The sequence below is a fragment of the Mustela nivalis genome (genome assembly GCF_964662115.1).
Source record: "Mustela nivalis genome assembly, chromosome: 9".
NCBI classification, from domain to species: Eukaryota; Metazoa; Chordata; class Mammalia; order Carnivora; family Mustelidae; genus Mustela; species Mustela nivalis.
Window position 1 is genome coordinate 16,263,679 of NC_139028.1, and position 16,476 is coordinate 16,280,154.

Here is a 16,476-nt window from a genome sequence, read left to right on the forward strand (position 1 = left end):
TGAGCAGGGAAGGTAGCCTAACTTGGGACTCCATCCAAGGACCTTCGATCATGACCTGAGCTGAAGGCAGGTGCTTAAACTGACTGAGCCACCCACGCACTCCTGCAAAAACAGGTTTAAACTCATAATGAAAGAACTGAAAATTAAAATAACACTAAGATACAATTTCTCATCACAGTGGCTAGAATTGAGAAGTACGACAACATTCTGTTTGGCGAGGCTGTGGAGAAGTGTGCTCTCATGTATTCCTTTGGTAATGTAAACAGATGCTACCCTTTTGGCAGGGCTTTTGGCAATATCTGATAAAATTATCCACCGACTTGCCTTTTGATCCGGCAGTCCTACTTGGAATCTACCTGAAGGCAGACCTGTATCAACATGAAAATACACATGCATAGGGTCACTCACTGCAGCATTGTTTGTAATTGCAAAGCATTGGAAAAACCCTAAATGTCCACATATAGAAAAGGGGTAAATGAATTATGGCACATCCACAGAATGGAGTACTACAGTAGCTGTAAAAATGAAGAAGGAAAGATCTCTAAACGAGTATGGAGTGATTTCCAGACTATGTTAAGTGAAACAAGGTGAAAAGCACAGGTGCAAAGCGAAGAGCAATGACCTGTTTTTCACAAAAGAGGGAAAGAAGGAAGGGGAACTCATGAGTTGGTCGAATTGGATGAGTCGGAGGAGGTTGAAAGAATGGAGAGGACGGGTAGAGTAGAGAGAATGGTGGGGGGCGGTGACACCTTCCTGACTAGATGTTTTTGTATAGCTCTGACTTAGGGAATCCTATTAATCTTTCACCTGATCATCCTAAATGTGGGGAGAACCACAATGGACTACTGATACTAAGAAACAAACCAAACTGTACTACAAACAGAGAACAGAACCACACCAGTGGGGGTGGAGAAGAAGGAACCTAAGTGACTTTCAAATCAGTATTTTCACTAATACTGTTAAGACTAAAGACAAAAAGAACTATGCATAAATACTGTATTATGGTTAGTAAAGTAATCTTTCACAAGGTAAGAGTTGGCAAGTCTGACGCTATTTTATGTGTTCTCTAGAATTGAGCGAACATTAATTAGTAAATTTATAGTGGAGACTAAGAGTCCAGTTTCTCACTGGGAGAAAGAAGTTATAATAAAAGGGACAGGAAGGAGTGAATTCTGAGGGTTGAGTTAGAGGACGAATCAGTATAATTTATGCTATGATTCCTGGTATGTCTCTTTGTCAAGGTAAGTCGATATAGATGTGTGTGTGTGTGTGTGTGTGTGTGTACATACAGCTGTTTCCTACTCTGCTACTATGAGAATCAAGAATGTGTGTGTGTGTGTGTACATACAGCTGTTTCCTACTCTGCTACTATGAGGATCAAGAATGTTACCCCAGTAACAATGAGCACATCTCATGCCCAAAGTCTGGTTTCTAAAAGCTATTCTCCAGTAGAAAGAACTGGAGTTCTTTTGAGAAATAGCTGATTCCAGAGCTGGGCAGAGAAAGTACAAGATGAGGAGTGTAGAATATTTTCTGATGCCAGAAAGTAAGGAAGTGTTCAAGAAATGTGATCAGGCTGTATGATCCAGCAGTCCTACTTCTGGGTTTGTGTCCAAAAGGATTGAAAATGGGGTCTTAACGATCAGTGTTGCACACTCATGTTCTTGGCAGCAGTATTCACCAGAGTCAAGAGGTGGAATCAATCCACGTGTTCACCAACAGATGAATGGATAATCAATATGTGGTGTAAACTTACTTTTGGATATTATTCGGTCTGAAAAAGGAAGGAAGTTCATACACATGAAACAACATGGATGAACCTTGAGGACATTATGCTAAGTGAAATAAGCCAATCGCAAAACACAAGTACTGTATGTTTCCCTGTATTTGAGTTATCTAAACTATTCAAATTCATAGAAACAGAAAATAGAAAGGTGGTTGTCAGGGCCTGAGAGGAGGGAAAAATCGAATTTGTTGTTTAATGGAAACAGGGTTTCAGTTATGCGACATGAGAAAAATCTGTAGATTCAATGCACAACAGAGTGACTATACTAAACCTTACTCAACTGTACACTTAAAAAGAGTTCAGATGACGAATTTTATGTTATGTGTTTTTTTAACCACCGTTTATTTATTTATTTATTTTTACCCCAGTTTCTTAAAAAGTAAGTGGAGCATATGAAAAGAATGCAGAAGACATTCATCCCAATTTGAGTAACAAAATAAGTAATGATAGTAATGGATTAACATAATAAGTAAATAAATATAAGTGAAATAAATGCCCATGAGCTCATACTGACATAAATAAGTTATTAGGCGGGGAAGGGAGAGCTCCTCATATTAGGAATTCCAATTACTAATTGTAGAAGGAATGGTGGAATTAGAAAATCATCTTTTGGGGAACGTCATAGTAATCAATCAGGAAAACTCAATGATTTTTCAGGAATGAAAAATCGATGTTCAATTTAAAATGGACTGATAAGGTGATGATGAGAAAAAAAAATCCCATTTTCCCACGGGATACTTACCAATTACAAGGGGAATATGGCAACTTTAGAGTAGGGAAACCTGGCAGACCCTACCTTAACCATTTGATCACAGTTAATTTTGTATTGTGATGTACTGGCATCATGTGCCTGTTGGTATGGTGCAGTGGGAAGGGTACAGTATGACTTATGTGTTATTCTTGCCCCAAATCCATAATTTTAATTTAATCAGTAAGAAACTGCAGACAAACCCAAAATGAGGGACACAGAACTGTTAAGATCATCAAAGACAGAGAAAGACTTAGCAACTGTCCCAGATTGGAGGAGACCAACAAGACAGGCAGGGTGGCTCAACGTAGTGTGAGATCTTGGACAGTAAAAGGACAGTGGGACAATTTGGTGAAATTTGAATAAGGTCTGGAGATTAGTTAATGGTATTATGTTAGTATGAATGACGTGTTATGATCTTACACGCTCGTTCTGTAGGATGTAAACATTTGGGGAAGCTAGGAAATGATGGGTATTGGGAAACTCTATGTACCATTTTTGCTACTTTCATGTAAGTATGGAATTATTTCGAAAAGAACAGTTAATAAAATAAAAATGGGGACCTGGGTGGCTCAGTCGGTTAAGCAACTGCCTTTGACTCAGGTCATGATCCTGGAGTCCCAGGATCTAGTCCCACATTGGGCTCCCTGCTCACTGGGGAGTCTGCTTCTCTCTCTGACCTACCCCCTCTTGTACTCGCTCTCTCTCTCAAATAAAATCTTTGAATAAGCCCCTAGTGTGGGTCAACAGTGTTTTCTGGTGGTCAAGGAAGAAGAAAAAGAAGAGAGAAATGTCTAGAATGAGGAATCTTCATTTCTCTTGTTAGTTCCCAGAGTATTATGTTAGATTCTAGATGTCTTGGTGTCAGAGAGATTTAGGCAGGAGAGCAATAGTACTTGAAACTATTTTATGTAAGGGATGTTGACCTTGGCTCAAAACTCTGGATGTATGTAGGAGCACTTAGGGAATACTGATGTGCCTGGGTCCTACTCTCAGAAATTCTGACTGGTGTATAGTGGGCCCCAGACATTAGTATTTTTAAGAAGCTTTACTGGTGCTTCTGATGGGTAATCAGGGTGTAGGAAACCCCTTGGTCAAGGGAACTGGAGTGTTTTGCTAGAAGACTCATATGAGGGAACTTGGGGGGGTACTTTCTAAGTTAAACTCCCTGGAAAGAATTTGATGGGGTAATGTCTACATGTCTGTGTTTTTTAAGATCTTCCGTTGTGATCTTGATCACATCCAGGGATGGGAACAGTGCTTCTCAATTTTCAATGTGCCTATTGAATCACGAGGAGCTCTGTTTAAAGTATGGGTCCTTATTGAGTTAGCCTGGGCTGGAGCCTGAGAGTCCCAGGTGATGCTGATGCTGCTGGCCTGGGGGACATGCTTGGAGTAGTAGATAACTGCTGCTTCATGTAGATTATTACTCGAGAGACCCAAGCAGTGGATGCGGAGGAGAAACTGGTTTCGACTATGGTGACTTCCATTCTGAGAGTTTGAGGGAGAGTCACTGAAACCTCAGGGATGCATTTATTTAGGCAATAGTGTGGTCTGGTGAAAAGAACATTGGCTTGGGAGTTCGAATCATAGTCACGGTTTACTGTTTGCATGACCTGGAACAAGTTATTTCACCCTTTTGGAGTCTCAGTCTCCAATTAGCAAAAGTAATATCTCCCTGGCAGGTTAGCATAGGAAAAAAATGTGTTCCCGGGACCTAGCAGAGGGGCACTTGGCTGGCCCAGTCAGTTGAGCGTGTGGCTCTTGATCTTGGGGTTGTGGGTTCCAGCCCCAAATTGGGTATAGAATTTATTTATAAATAAATAAATGAATGCATGAATGAGGGACCTAGCATAATTATTGACATAGAGTGGGTGTTGAGAACAGTGGTGACTATTATTATTGTTCATGCTGTAGAATCCTCTTTTGTTGAAAGACCAGAGCTGAGATTAATGTGCTTGAAAAGTACTGTTAGAACCTCTGATCAGTTTTGCATCAGACAGGACTTCTATTCAATAGCCAACAGAAGCCTGTGGTTACTCAAGTAGAAATGATCATGGCCTAACGTGGACCATTTGTTCTCATCTGCCCCTGCATTATTAACTTTTGCAGTCGCTTTAAGTCTCGGCCTGATGAAATGTGACAAATGATTCACCGACTCAAATACTTGTCATGCCCCTGTCAATCTAGAGTCCAATAATTCTGCACAGAGCACGGTTCAGACCTGAGCTCCTTTGAGCTCACTGTCCCCCTTTGCCACCCCTCCCCAAGCCTCAAATTATGGTCCCAGGTTGGGCTGGTGCTCTCAGAGCCCTGTGTGACATAGGACATCCTCAACGAGACCAGAGATGAAGTGTGTGGGAGAGTCAGGGAAGGCTTCCTGGAGAAGGTGATGCCTGAGCTGAGCCTTAAGAGGAGGCATCAAGCTCAGGGAGGGAGAGTGGCTGGATGGCTCCGTTCATTTGGGGCAGTGTGTGTGGTTTGGATGAACTGAAATGGGGCAGGCAGGCGGGAGGATGGTGAGTAAAGCTGGGGAAGAGGTAGCAGCCAGCACATGAAACTAAATGCAGCTAAGGAGGTTGGGTTTTATCTTGTTAATAGAGGCCAGTGAAGGGGCCCCTGAGTGGCTCAGTGGGTTAAGCCTCTGCCTTCGGCTCAGGTCATGATCTCAGGGTCCTGGGATTAAGCCCCACATCGGGCTCTCTGCTCAGCAAGGAACCTGCTTTCCCACTCTCTCTGCCTGCCTCTCTGCCTACTTGCGATCTCTCTGTCAAATAAATAAATAAATAAAGAGAGAGAGGCCAGTGAAGGATCTGAAGCAGGAATGTGTGGCGGGTGTGTTGAAGATGATATTAGGCACAGGGAGATTAGGTTAGGAGAGTGTTTTTAAATTTTTATTTAAATTCAGTTAGCCAACATATAGTACATCATTAGCTTCAAATGTCGAGTTCAGTAATTCATCAGTTGTGTGTAACACCCAGCGCTCATCCCATCACGTGCCCTCCTTCCTGCCCATCACCCAGTTACCCCATCCCCCCACCCAGCTCCCCTCCAGCAACCCTCAGTTTGTTTCTTACTGTTAAGTCTCTCATGATTTGTCTCTCTCTGATGATTTCCTGTTCAGTTTTCCCTCCCTCCCCCTATGATCCTGTGTGCTGCTTCTTGTATTCCACATATGAGTAAAACCACATGATAATTGTCTTTCTCTGATTGACTTACTTCACTCAGCATAATCCCCTCCAGTTCCATTCATGTTGATGTAAACGGTAAGTATTCATCCTTTCTGATGGCTGAGTAATACTCTATTGTATATACACACCACATCTTCTTTAGCCATTTGTTTGTCCATGGCCATCTCGGCTCTTAACATAGTTTGGCTACTGTGGACATTGCTGCTATGAACATTGAGGTGCACGTGCCCCTTCGGATCACTACATTTGTATCTTTGGGGTAAATACCTAGTAGTATAAATGCTGGGTCTTAGGGTAGCTCTATTTTTTATCTTCCTGAGGAACCTCCATACTGTTCTCTAGAGTGGCTGCACCAGCTTGTGTTCCCACCAACAGTGTAAGAGGGTTTCCCTTTCTCCACATCCTTGCCAACATCTATTGTTTCCTGACTTGATCATTTTAGCCATTCTGACTGCTGTGGGGAAGTATCTCATTGTGGTTTTGATTTGTATTTCCTTGATGCGAAGTGATGTTTAGCATTTTTTTCATGTGTCTGTTGGCCATTTGTATGTCTTCTTTGGAGAAATGTCTGTTCATGTCTTCTGCTCATTTCTTGATTGGATTATTTGTTTTTTTGTGTGTTAAGTTTGATAAGTTCTTTATAGATCTTGGATGCTAGCCCTTTATCTGATATGTCATTTGCAAATAAGTTCTCCCATTCTGTAGGTTACCTTTTAGTTTTGTTGATGCCTTCCTTTGCTGTGCAGGAGCTTTTTAAAAATATTTTATTTATTTATTTGACAGAGAGAGACAGAGCGAGACAGGGAACACAAGCAGAAGGAGTGGAGAGGGAGAAGCAGGCTTCCTGTAGAGCAGGGAGCCCGGTGTGGGACTAGATCCCAGGACTCTGGGATCATGACCTGAGCCGAAGGCAGATGCTTAACGACTGAGCCACCCAGGCGCCCCAGTGCAGAAGCGTTTTATCTTGATGAAATCCCAGCAGTTCACTTTTGCTTTTGTTTCCCTTGCTTTTGGAGATGTATCTAGCAAGAAGTTGATGCAGCCGAGGTTGAAAAGGTTGCTGCCTGTGTTCTCCTCTAGGATTTTGATGGATTCCTGTCTCATATTTAGGTCTTTCATCCACTTTGAATTTATCTTGTGTGTGGTGAAAGAGAATAGTCCAGTTTCGTTCTTCTACATGTGGCTGCCCAGTTTTCCCAGCACTGTTTGTGGTTGAAGAGACTGTCCTGATTCCTATTGGGTGTTGTTTTGGTTAGTTTTATATGTGACCCAGGTGGTGAGATCCCAACTGTCTTAACTCCTTTTTTCAGTCTTAACTCCTTTTCTCCCAGAGCAGAGGGGTTTACTGCAGAGGCGCCCTTTTGCCTGCCTGGTCTGCCTCCCACAGTCCCGTGGCAACAGAGTAGGAGAGCAGGAGCAGAGTCTGGGTGGGAGCCTGGCCCATATCAGGCAGAAGGTGTGGACTGAGCTGGGCAGTGCAAAGTCCTTGGTCAATGCTTGGACCGCACTTACTGTGTTTCAATGCCCTATCTGCTCCATCCTAGCTGAGGACCTTGGGGAAGTTACATAACTTCTCTGAACTTCATCCAGAGAATGGAGAGGACACTGACCCGTCAGTGCTTTTGTGAGAATTACTTAGATGGTAATAATGATGAGAATAATAATGACATCAGCTGTGTGTCAGGTCCTGTTGCAGGTCCATTCATTAATACAGTAAAACACACATCAAACACCAAAACTGGTGTATAGTTCAGGTAGGTATTGGATTCCTTCCCTCCGCTGTCCCCCGCTGAGAGGGCACTTCCTGCAGTTTGTTAACAGCTTAGTGCTGTCTTACAAAGACTGCATTTATTCCCACAAATCAACACAGAGAAAATACTGAAGATTTCATTTAAGCTCAGGAAGCAGGCAGTGAGTACTTTCCAACATCATTTCATTGATGAGGTACTTGCGGCTTAGAAATCAAGTGTTCTTTAACCAGACTGTAACTTAATACCCATTAGCCCTTGAACCTGATTTTTAGGTTCGGGGTCTTGGGTTTCTGCAGAAACCAGACAGAACTGATGCTGCTTCTGGGATGTTGTTATGTGCTATTTTGATACTTAGTGCCCATCTTCAGAACAAATGCATAGTTGGAATAGACCCCTGACTGCGAGCATTGTGTAAGGGAGAAAATGGAATATGTCAGGTTATCCGAGGGCTGGGATGGGTTATAGGTCCCTGTCTGGGCCCATCAGGCTTCCGATGATACTGGCTGGCTTAGTCTCACAATAAATGAAAGTTCTCCATCTCCCCTACCCAAGTCTTCGGGCTACTGCTCACCAAAGCCTTTTCTTTTCCTTCTTTGTGCAGGTTTTAGGCAACTAGATCCTCTTTGACAGAATAAAGTATGGATTAACACTAACTGTAGCAATCCCAGGATTATGGGCTCAGGAGAATAAATCTTGGGTTGACCCTGAGATGATCTCAGTTAAGTCTCATTGTGAAGAGCGATGGGAGAGGCGGTTCTGAGCAGGTTTGCTGTTTATTCCTGGTTCCCCAAGACCAGTCTTCTGAGTATCACTGTCCATTGTGCATTTGAAATACAAGTGATTATTCCTTTGAAGCGCTGTGTGCTTCTGGCAGCAGTGATTACACCCAAAACTGGCTCTGCTTCTTGCCCGGCCTCATTCCTGGTCAACAGAGAATATACACAAGGAAACAGGAGTCATTGTCATTGAAACACTCATCTTCTTATCGGTGTCTACCCTGCTAGCAAGTCATCGGTTAGCTTTCCCTGAAGATTAGCATAAAACCAGAAATTTTTAGAACATGTTCCCCGTCTGACCGGCCTCTTTTTTTTCTTGAAATTTCCTCCTCCCTCTGGATATAGATTTCCCCCCAGAGCCCATTCTCAAATGCTGCCTTAGAAGGCACGGGGCAAAGGAGAACAATAATGTGCAAACTTTCTCTTATTTCTTTGATTTTTCCAGCAACAGCTGCAGGCTTATGTGGCCTGGGTGAATGCACAGCTCAAGAAGAGGCCAGCAGTGAAGCCGGTGCAGGACCTGCGACAGGATCTTCGGGATGGGGTGATCCTGGCGTATCTCATCGAAATCGTTGGTCAGTTGGCCCTGGGCTCTGATGCCAGAACATGCCTTCATTATCCTCCACATGCCCTTCAGAGCAGTTTGCCGCTGCTTTGTAATATACGGAAACGGAAGTATAGAAGGTTTTAACATACTTGCCCGACGTTAATTCATTTATTTATGAGTCAGCAAACTCTGTGTGCTGGGCGCCGTATTATGCTCCGGCAGTGTGACTGTGAGCACAGTCTGTGCTCTCAGGAGTGTCCCAATCTAGTTGGGAACACTGAAAAGTGAATGCATTTCCATTCATGTACTTAGGAGTCCGATGGGGTAAGGACAGAGAGGAGCACATGGGTGGATGGAGGCACCCAATCCAGTCCTAGGGTTCAGGGATGGCTTGCCAGAAGAACTGATGTCCAAACCAAGGCTGGAAAAGAAAATAGTAGTCAGGCCAGCAAAAGGAGCCCTCCGTGACAATCCCATATCGTCCCACGAAAAGGCTCGTCCTCAGGGAGCCCTGGAGCTGTTGCAAGTCGCCCTTACTGGAGGACAGCGTACCCTGTGTCCACAGCATTTGTCCACAGCTGTTATCATGACAGTATTGCCATTCGCTGAGCAGTAACGTTTTCCTGTCTCTCCCCTGTAGACTGAGCTCTTTAAGAGCAGGTACAGTGTAATTTTGTTTGTTTGTTTGTTTCCACAACTCCTACCCAAGTGCCTGGCACATAATAGGCCCTCTGGCATTTATTGTTCTGTTAATCAGTTGACCTTGCTTAGTCCTTGAGAGATGCGGGCTTGCATGTGGCATGAAAGAGCCCGGTTTGCTATCTCCGTGGGCCAGCTCATGGATTTATCAGGGCACTCCTTTATAATAATAATAATGATGGTAATAGTTAGAGCTGCCATTATTGAACACTTTTTATCTCATTTCATTTCATTATCAACCCTTGAGAAGCAGATACTGTCATCCCCATTTTCAGGAAACTAAGCTTAGAAGATTTATAAAAATGAATAAATAAATTCATTGAGCACTTTGAATGTATCGAGGATTGTACTAAGCTACTTCAGATGATTTATGCTGTGGGGATGAGATGAGTACTACCGCCTTACTCATTTATGAGGTTCAGAAAGGCTAGGCGACTTTCCGAGGCCATGTAACTGTACTGTAGCAAAGGAGAGGTAAAAAACTAGATCTATTTTAATTCCAAAGTTCATTTCGAGCCCTCATTTTCACTGATTTGAATTGATTATACTTGAAAATATAATCAGATAGAAAATGCAGAAGCCACAAAAGGATGTAAAAGCCTTTTTTCCAGCCGCACCAGTGATGTGTTCTTTCTGGAAGCAACCAGTGTTAGCAATTTCTTGCATTTCTTTCCAGAGATGTTCTATGCATATGGAAACAATATGAATATGTATTCTTGGTTTCCCAAAACCCCGATTCTTAAATGCTGCATTTTATTGTGACTTTGGGATATGGAAAGGCTCGCTGAATTCACTACCTTACTCCCCATTCTTTAACATGCCGTCTTCAAGCTTTTGACCCATTCCTCCCCTGAAACTGCTCTCGTCCAGGTTACAACCTTTGCCTTCTCAAATCCAGTGGCTTGGCCTCAGCCCCTATGTTATTCAGTTTAGCAGAACCTGGCACAGTTTGTCCCTCCTCCTCCAGTCACGGTCTTTACTTGGCTTTTAGGACACTCCTTCCTCACTGGCTCCCCCGGTTCGCCTTGTTGGCTTTTCTCCTTCATGACCTCTAAGTGTTGAAGTCCTCCGTGTTCAGTCCTTAGCCCTTGTGTTTTCTCTGTCCTCAAGTGATCTTCTCCCACATCCGTAACTTTAGCTCTAAACTTGTCTTTGAGTTCGAGACATGAATATCAACTTCACGTTCAACATGGTGCCCCCAGTGTATGAAATGCAGCTGTAACTGCACATGCCCTAATCAGAACTTGGGCTGTCCTTCTCCCTACCAGTTCCTCTCTCCTCCAGATTTCTTCTGAAGTAACACAGGATGGTACCATCCACCCAGCTGTGGAAGTTGTCCTTAATTATTCTCTTTTCTTCCTATATCGTACCCAGTCCTTCACATGTGCTATCTGCTTTACATTAAAATTTTACCCAATACCTGACTTCTCACCTGTCAGCCTTTTCTGGTCAAGCCCAAAACATCATTAACCCTTGCCTTGACTAGTTTCATTTTCTAACAAATCTCCCTGTTTCCTCTCTATGTAAGCTGAGTCCATATAGAGTCCTCTTTTAAAATACCTATTATTAATCTACAGACCCTAAATGACCTGGCTTTGCTTACCTGTCGACCTTCTCCTAGGATTTGACTCCCCTTTCTCTCTCCACTTCAGCCACTGCTGTTCCTCAGATAAGCTGAGCTCATTCCCACCCTGGTGTGAGGTTTGTTTTTCGTTTTTTGTTTTTTTTAAGATTTTATTTATTTATTTATTTGACAGAGAGAGATCACAAGTAGGCAGAGAGGCAGGCAGAGAGAGAGGAGGAAGCAGGCTTCCTGCTGAGCAGAGAGCCCGATGTGGGGCTCCATGCGGGGCTCGATCCCAGGACCCTGGGATCATGACCTGAGCCGAAGGCAGAGGCTTAACCCACTGAGCCACCCAAGCACCCCCCTCCGCACCCTGCTGTTTGTACCTGTGGTTCTTCAGTCTGGAATGCTTCCTCCTCAGATCCTAACATCTCTTACTTTATTCAGGTCTCTGCCCACTATCAGGGAGGCCATGATGCTGCTTTTCTTTGTTTTTCCTCACATCACCTACCACTGCCTGAAATTATATTAAACATGTACTGGTTCACTTGGTCCTCTGTCATCCCTGCAGATAGAAGGTCTGCAATGGAAGGGACTCTGTCCATGTCTTTCATGGCTGTTTCACTGGTGCCCACAACAATGCCAGGCGTGCGGTGGGTGCTCAGTGAGGATTTGTTGAATGAGGAAGCATACGCACGGTCATTTCCCAGGCCCCTGCGTACAGCTTTGAAAATTTGAAAACCCTCCAAAAGGCTCTTCCTTTCTTATTCCGCATCCAGATGATCAACACCAAGGCTTAACGCACTTGCATATTTATATGTAATCTTAGCTTTTCCATCAAATATTCCCTTTCTCGGTATCTGGCTGTTAGGAAACTTTGATACTGTTCCTCCCTATAGCTTTTGTATGTTTTCTCTCTTCTAACAGCAGGAGAAAAACTGAAGGGGGTACAGCTGGCTCCCAGTAACCAACAGGAGATGAAGAATAATGTGGAGAAAGTGCTCCAGTTTGTGGCCTCCAAAAAGATTCGCATGCACCAGACTTCAGCTAAAGGTCAGCGGCCCATCACATCTTTGGGGGATGAGTACACTCAGCTTTACCCAGTGATTATGAGGTTCAGAAGAACCACCCATTGTATAGCCGAGGCTTCTGAGTAGACTGGAATAGCATTAGGCCCATGGCATCATATCATTTATCCATAAAGAGTTACCCTCGTGGGACAGGGGAATCATCAAAATCTGAGTGCTTTGAAAACCTGGATGGAGATAGACATTCTCTATTCATTTTAATTGAATAAAGGTCTGCTTGAGTGTATGTGTGAAGAAAATATAGTAGAAATGACAAGATTGGGATATTAACTTTACAGTGTCTCATTTAAGTAATCAAAAATGAAGACAGATTATGTTTTTCAAGTTCCTTGGGTTTTATGCTCAAGAATTATTTCAAATTATAATAGCTACAGATTTTTCCATCCAGTTTTCCGAAGAAAAACAGTTTATAGCTTTTAATTTGGGGGATATTGCAGAACATTTCAGGCAAGATGAAAAGGGGTTCTGGCACCTCTGTACATAGCCTCTCTTATAGCTGCAGAACCCAAAGAGGACACTTCTGAGTCCGTATTGAGCCCAGCTGCAAGGAAGCATTTAGGTGGTCAGAGACCCAGGTTCCCTGGCCCTCCCACTATTTCTCTAGAATTGCTTGTACGTTGGGTTCTGTTTCAGCTTCAGTTTCTGGGTCTGATTGCCAGACTGAGAATGGGAATGAGAGCCGGAGGGAGCCTTCCTTCCATGTTGGGTTATTGGTGTTTTCTGTGGTGGGATCATTTAGGTGGGGCAGACATTTGACCATTGGGAGCGCCCTGTAGGAGGTATCAATCAATCATTTTCCAAGCTTTGCATATTTGCAGTGCTATGAAACTAAAAAAATAGGAGTTTTACCCATTCCCTTATTTTAACTTTCACCAGATCTATCACATTGTTTTTTTTCAAATATTTTAAAAAATATTTTATTTATTTATTTGACAGACAGAGATCACAAGTAGGCAGAAGGGCAGGCAGAGAGAGAGAGAAGAGGAAGCAGGCTCCCCACTGAGCAGAGAGCCCGATGTGGGGCTCGATCCCAAGACCCCGGGATAATGACCTGAGACAAAGGCAGAGGCTTTAACCCACCGAGCCACCCAGGCGCTCCAATCACATTGTTTTTTTGCGTGCGTTTTTTTTTCTAGGGCAAAATTTAGAGTGCCGTAATATCTCTGTTCTGGTCCCCCTGAGGGGTGGGCTTGGGGATCTGGCCCATTAAAGTCAGCTATTTTGAGGGAATACTGCCACTGAGGACATAATTGTCGTTTACCTGGAGAAGTGCAGCAGTTTCCTAATTAGTCTCATTGCCTCGAGTTTTGTCTCCCTCCCCACCGCTCTGCAGCCAAAATGATGTTTCTGAGAATTCTGAGAATACATAAGCTCATGCTACTGCTCTGCACATGCGGGTCCTTAGGGGAAAATTCAAAGTCCATCCTGGGGCTTGCCATGCCCTTTCTGACCCGGCCTCTGATATCTCCCCCTGCGGCCTCACCCTTCACCTGCACCCCTGCACTCAGCCCCTCAACCCGCTGTGCTGTTTTCAGTTTCCTCTGCCACAGTGCTGTGCTGCAGAAATATAACACGAGTCTCCTACACGAAACTGAAAAGATCCCTTTTTAAAATAAAAAGGAAATGGGAGAAATGAATTTTAAGAAAACATTTTATTTGACCCAGTATATCCAAAATATTATCAGTGCAACATGTAATCAATATAACAGTTATGAAGGAAATAGTGTGCCTTCTATTTTTTGTGCTAAGTCTAATGAGATATGTTTCAGTCTGACTTTTGTTGTGTGAGGTACTACCCTTGGAGCACATTTCAATTCAGAATCTCCCCTCTAAGCGCTCAGTAGCCTCCATATTGGACAGCACAGCTCTTGTGGGTCGTGCTCTCTCTCACCTCTAGACCTTTACACTTGCTGTTCCCTCTTCTTGGAATACACTTTTCCTTCTCCTCCTTCACCTGACGAACCACTATTTGTCAATCAAGTCTCAATTTAAAATTCACTTCCCCTGGGAATCCTTCCCTGAGACCTCTAGGCTGGACAAGATGCCTTTACTTTGTGCTCCCGGAGTATCCTGTTCTACCATAACACATGACCATACTTCACTATGATTGCTTTTAAACGTTCTGTCTTCCTGTTGAACATGGCTCTGTGAGGACAAAGAGACTGGTGTCACTAGCAAATACGTATTAAATGAATGAACCCTCTGCCTCCCTCTTAGGACCTCTGGGTCTGTTCTGTCCCTCAGATATTGTGGAAGGAAACCTGAAGTCTATCATGAGGCTGGTCCTTGCCTTGGCAGCTCATTTCAAACCTGGCTCCAACAGGACGGTGAGCCAAGGAAGGGACCCCAGAGCCTCTCTGCAGAGTCACCAGCCACACTGTGCCACTGCTGTGGCCCAGGGAGCAGCGGCCGCTCTGGCTGACGTATGTCATGACATGTCACGGTCAGGACGGGATGTCTTTCGATACAGACAGAGGTAAGGGTCAAAATCTAGGGATGGGACCTTGTTCCTCTCTCTGATATTTGTGGCAAATGATACCGTCCGATAGACAGACGTGTCACCTAAACAGCCCCACACTGCAGAAAAGAGCATGGAGTGTGGGGTCAGAGAGGATGCTCCAAGACAGAAAACCCTATCAAAAGAGATGTTTACTTTGCAGTTAGAAGAAAGTAAAAGAATCATATTTGTAATTTTTTGTCCTGGTGCCCAGGATGTTAAATATATACCTTTGGCACAGTGTGTTTTCTTCATGGGGAGATATGTGGGAGCAGTGTTCCAAGTCATCTGGGGGAGTGTCTCTCTAGAATGTATACTCAAGCCAGCTTGTCCTGAAGAGTCATGGCAGGCAACATTTTGGAGGTGGTATGTCTGCTGGGAGAGGGCAGGACCCTGGATGTTGCAGAGCCTGGTGCAAATAGTTGTGTTTAGGTCTGTTTCCCTCCTGGGTGTCCGGTGTCTTTAAGGCAGGGACTTGGCCTTCCTCCTCTTTCTCCCCTTAGCACTCTAAGAGTGGCCATCTCTCAGTTCTTGCTGAGTTGACCTGAAGGACTGACACCCTCTTCTTTGCTGGTGCCCCCCGACTTTAGGAACAGCAGCGTGGACGAGGAGATCGAGAATCCGTACTGGAGCGTGCGGGCCCTGGTGCAGCAGTACGAAGGGCAGCAGAGGTCCCCGTCCGAGTCCAGCTGCTCCAGGTAACCGTCCTGGGGGTTGAGGGGGCACATCTCGGAGTTTTCAGCTTCAAGTAGCAATACTCCTTGCTCTTTTCTCTTTCCGTCAGTTTATGTTTGACTTTAAAGGGGTTGTCTTCACTGCTTTGCAGTTTTGTGCTGGCTGGAAGGTAGGGAGGGTGGTGAGTGGGAAGCATTGCGTGGAGCCGAGTGCCAGTGCTCAGCTCTGTCCACAGGGGGGCATGACTGGCAGCCGGGAGGGCCCAGCCCCTGGTTTGGTCTCCCTGGCCAACCTGACAGCTGGTTCCATCGTACTGCCTCTATGCCTGAGCTGAACGCTAAGTGTGGCCAGAGAAGGTTCTAGCAAGCGTATAACAGGAGGAAAAACTGAGCAGAATTGTCTGAGAACATTAGGATGTTTTCAGCTTTCATTTATAGGGCCAGGAATTGTGGCGGATTAGTATGCATTGATGTGGGCTAAGATGTTTGTGACTCTAGCAGAACGGCCATCTTTAGCGCTTAGAGCCAAGTGCAAAGACCGAAACAGGACACATTGCTCTAATAAAGCCTGATCGATGCCAAGTGTAGTGGCAGAAAAAGACGACTTTCCTGGCTCATGTAAATCATGCTCCTAAAAATACATACCAGATCATGTCAACTTATTTACTAACTTCATTTCATTGCTGAATCATTTTTTAAATTTATGCTCTTATGACCTTTTCTCTCCTACCCCAGCCCAGTGTAGTCTGTTCTAGTTAGTCTAATTGTTCTTTGTCTTATACGTATTTTAAGTGCATTTATTTTCTTTACTGTTTCTTTTCCACATAAAATTTCATCTTAGATTGATAGACCATTTAATTTGTTGCAGTCACATGGAATTCTTCCCAGCATTTTAATATACTGATAATTGTATCAGTATATTAATACTTACTCAACTTTAATTTTTACATTTAGTAAATTGCTTTTTTATTTATAAAATTCACATAACGTAAAATTAGCCACTAAGCATTTTAAAGTATACCATTCAGTGGCATTTAGTATCTTCATAATGTTGTGTGATCATCACCTCTGTCCAGCTCAAAGACGTTTTCATCACCCCAGAAGGAAACCCTGTACCCATTGAGCAATAGGTGTGCTGGTAATGAGAATCTGAAC

General features: G+C 43.9%; 1 protein-coding gene across 14 annotated transcripts in view; it reads left to right on the forward strand.

Moving 5' to 3' along the window:
* DIXDC1 (DIX domain containing 1) overlaps window positions 1–16,476 on the forward strand; it is a gene marked incomplete at its 3' end in the record, with an annotated part of 72,125 nt that overhangs the window by 25,054 nt on the left and 30,595 nt on the right. For 6 of the 14 annotated variants that reach the window (XM_082684335.1, XM_082684340.1, XM_082684330.1 and 3 more), the window contains 4 exons: window positions 8,698–8,827; window positions 11,990–12,115; window positions 14,395–14,626; window positions 15,238–15,345. In XM_082684335.1, the coding sequence (XP_082540461.1) occupies window positions 8,698–8,827; window positions 11,990–12,115; window positions 14,395–14,626; window positions 15,238–15,345 (596 nt within the window). Of the gene's footprint in view, window positions 1–986; window positions 1,029–8,697; window positions 8,828–11,989; window positions 12,116–14,367; window positions 14,627–15,237; window positions 15,350–16,476 lie in introns of those variants that run through there. The other 8 variants (XM_082684327.1, XM_082684337.1, XM_082684328.1 and 5 more) reach the window with 4 other exon arrangements.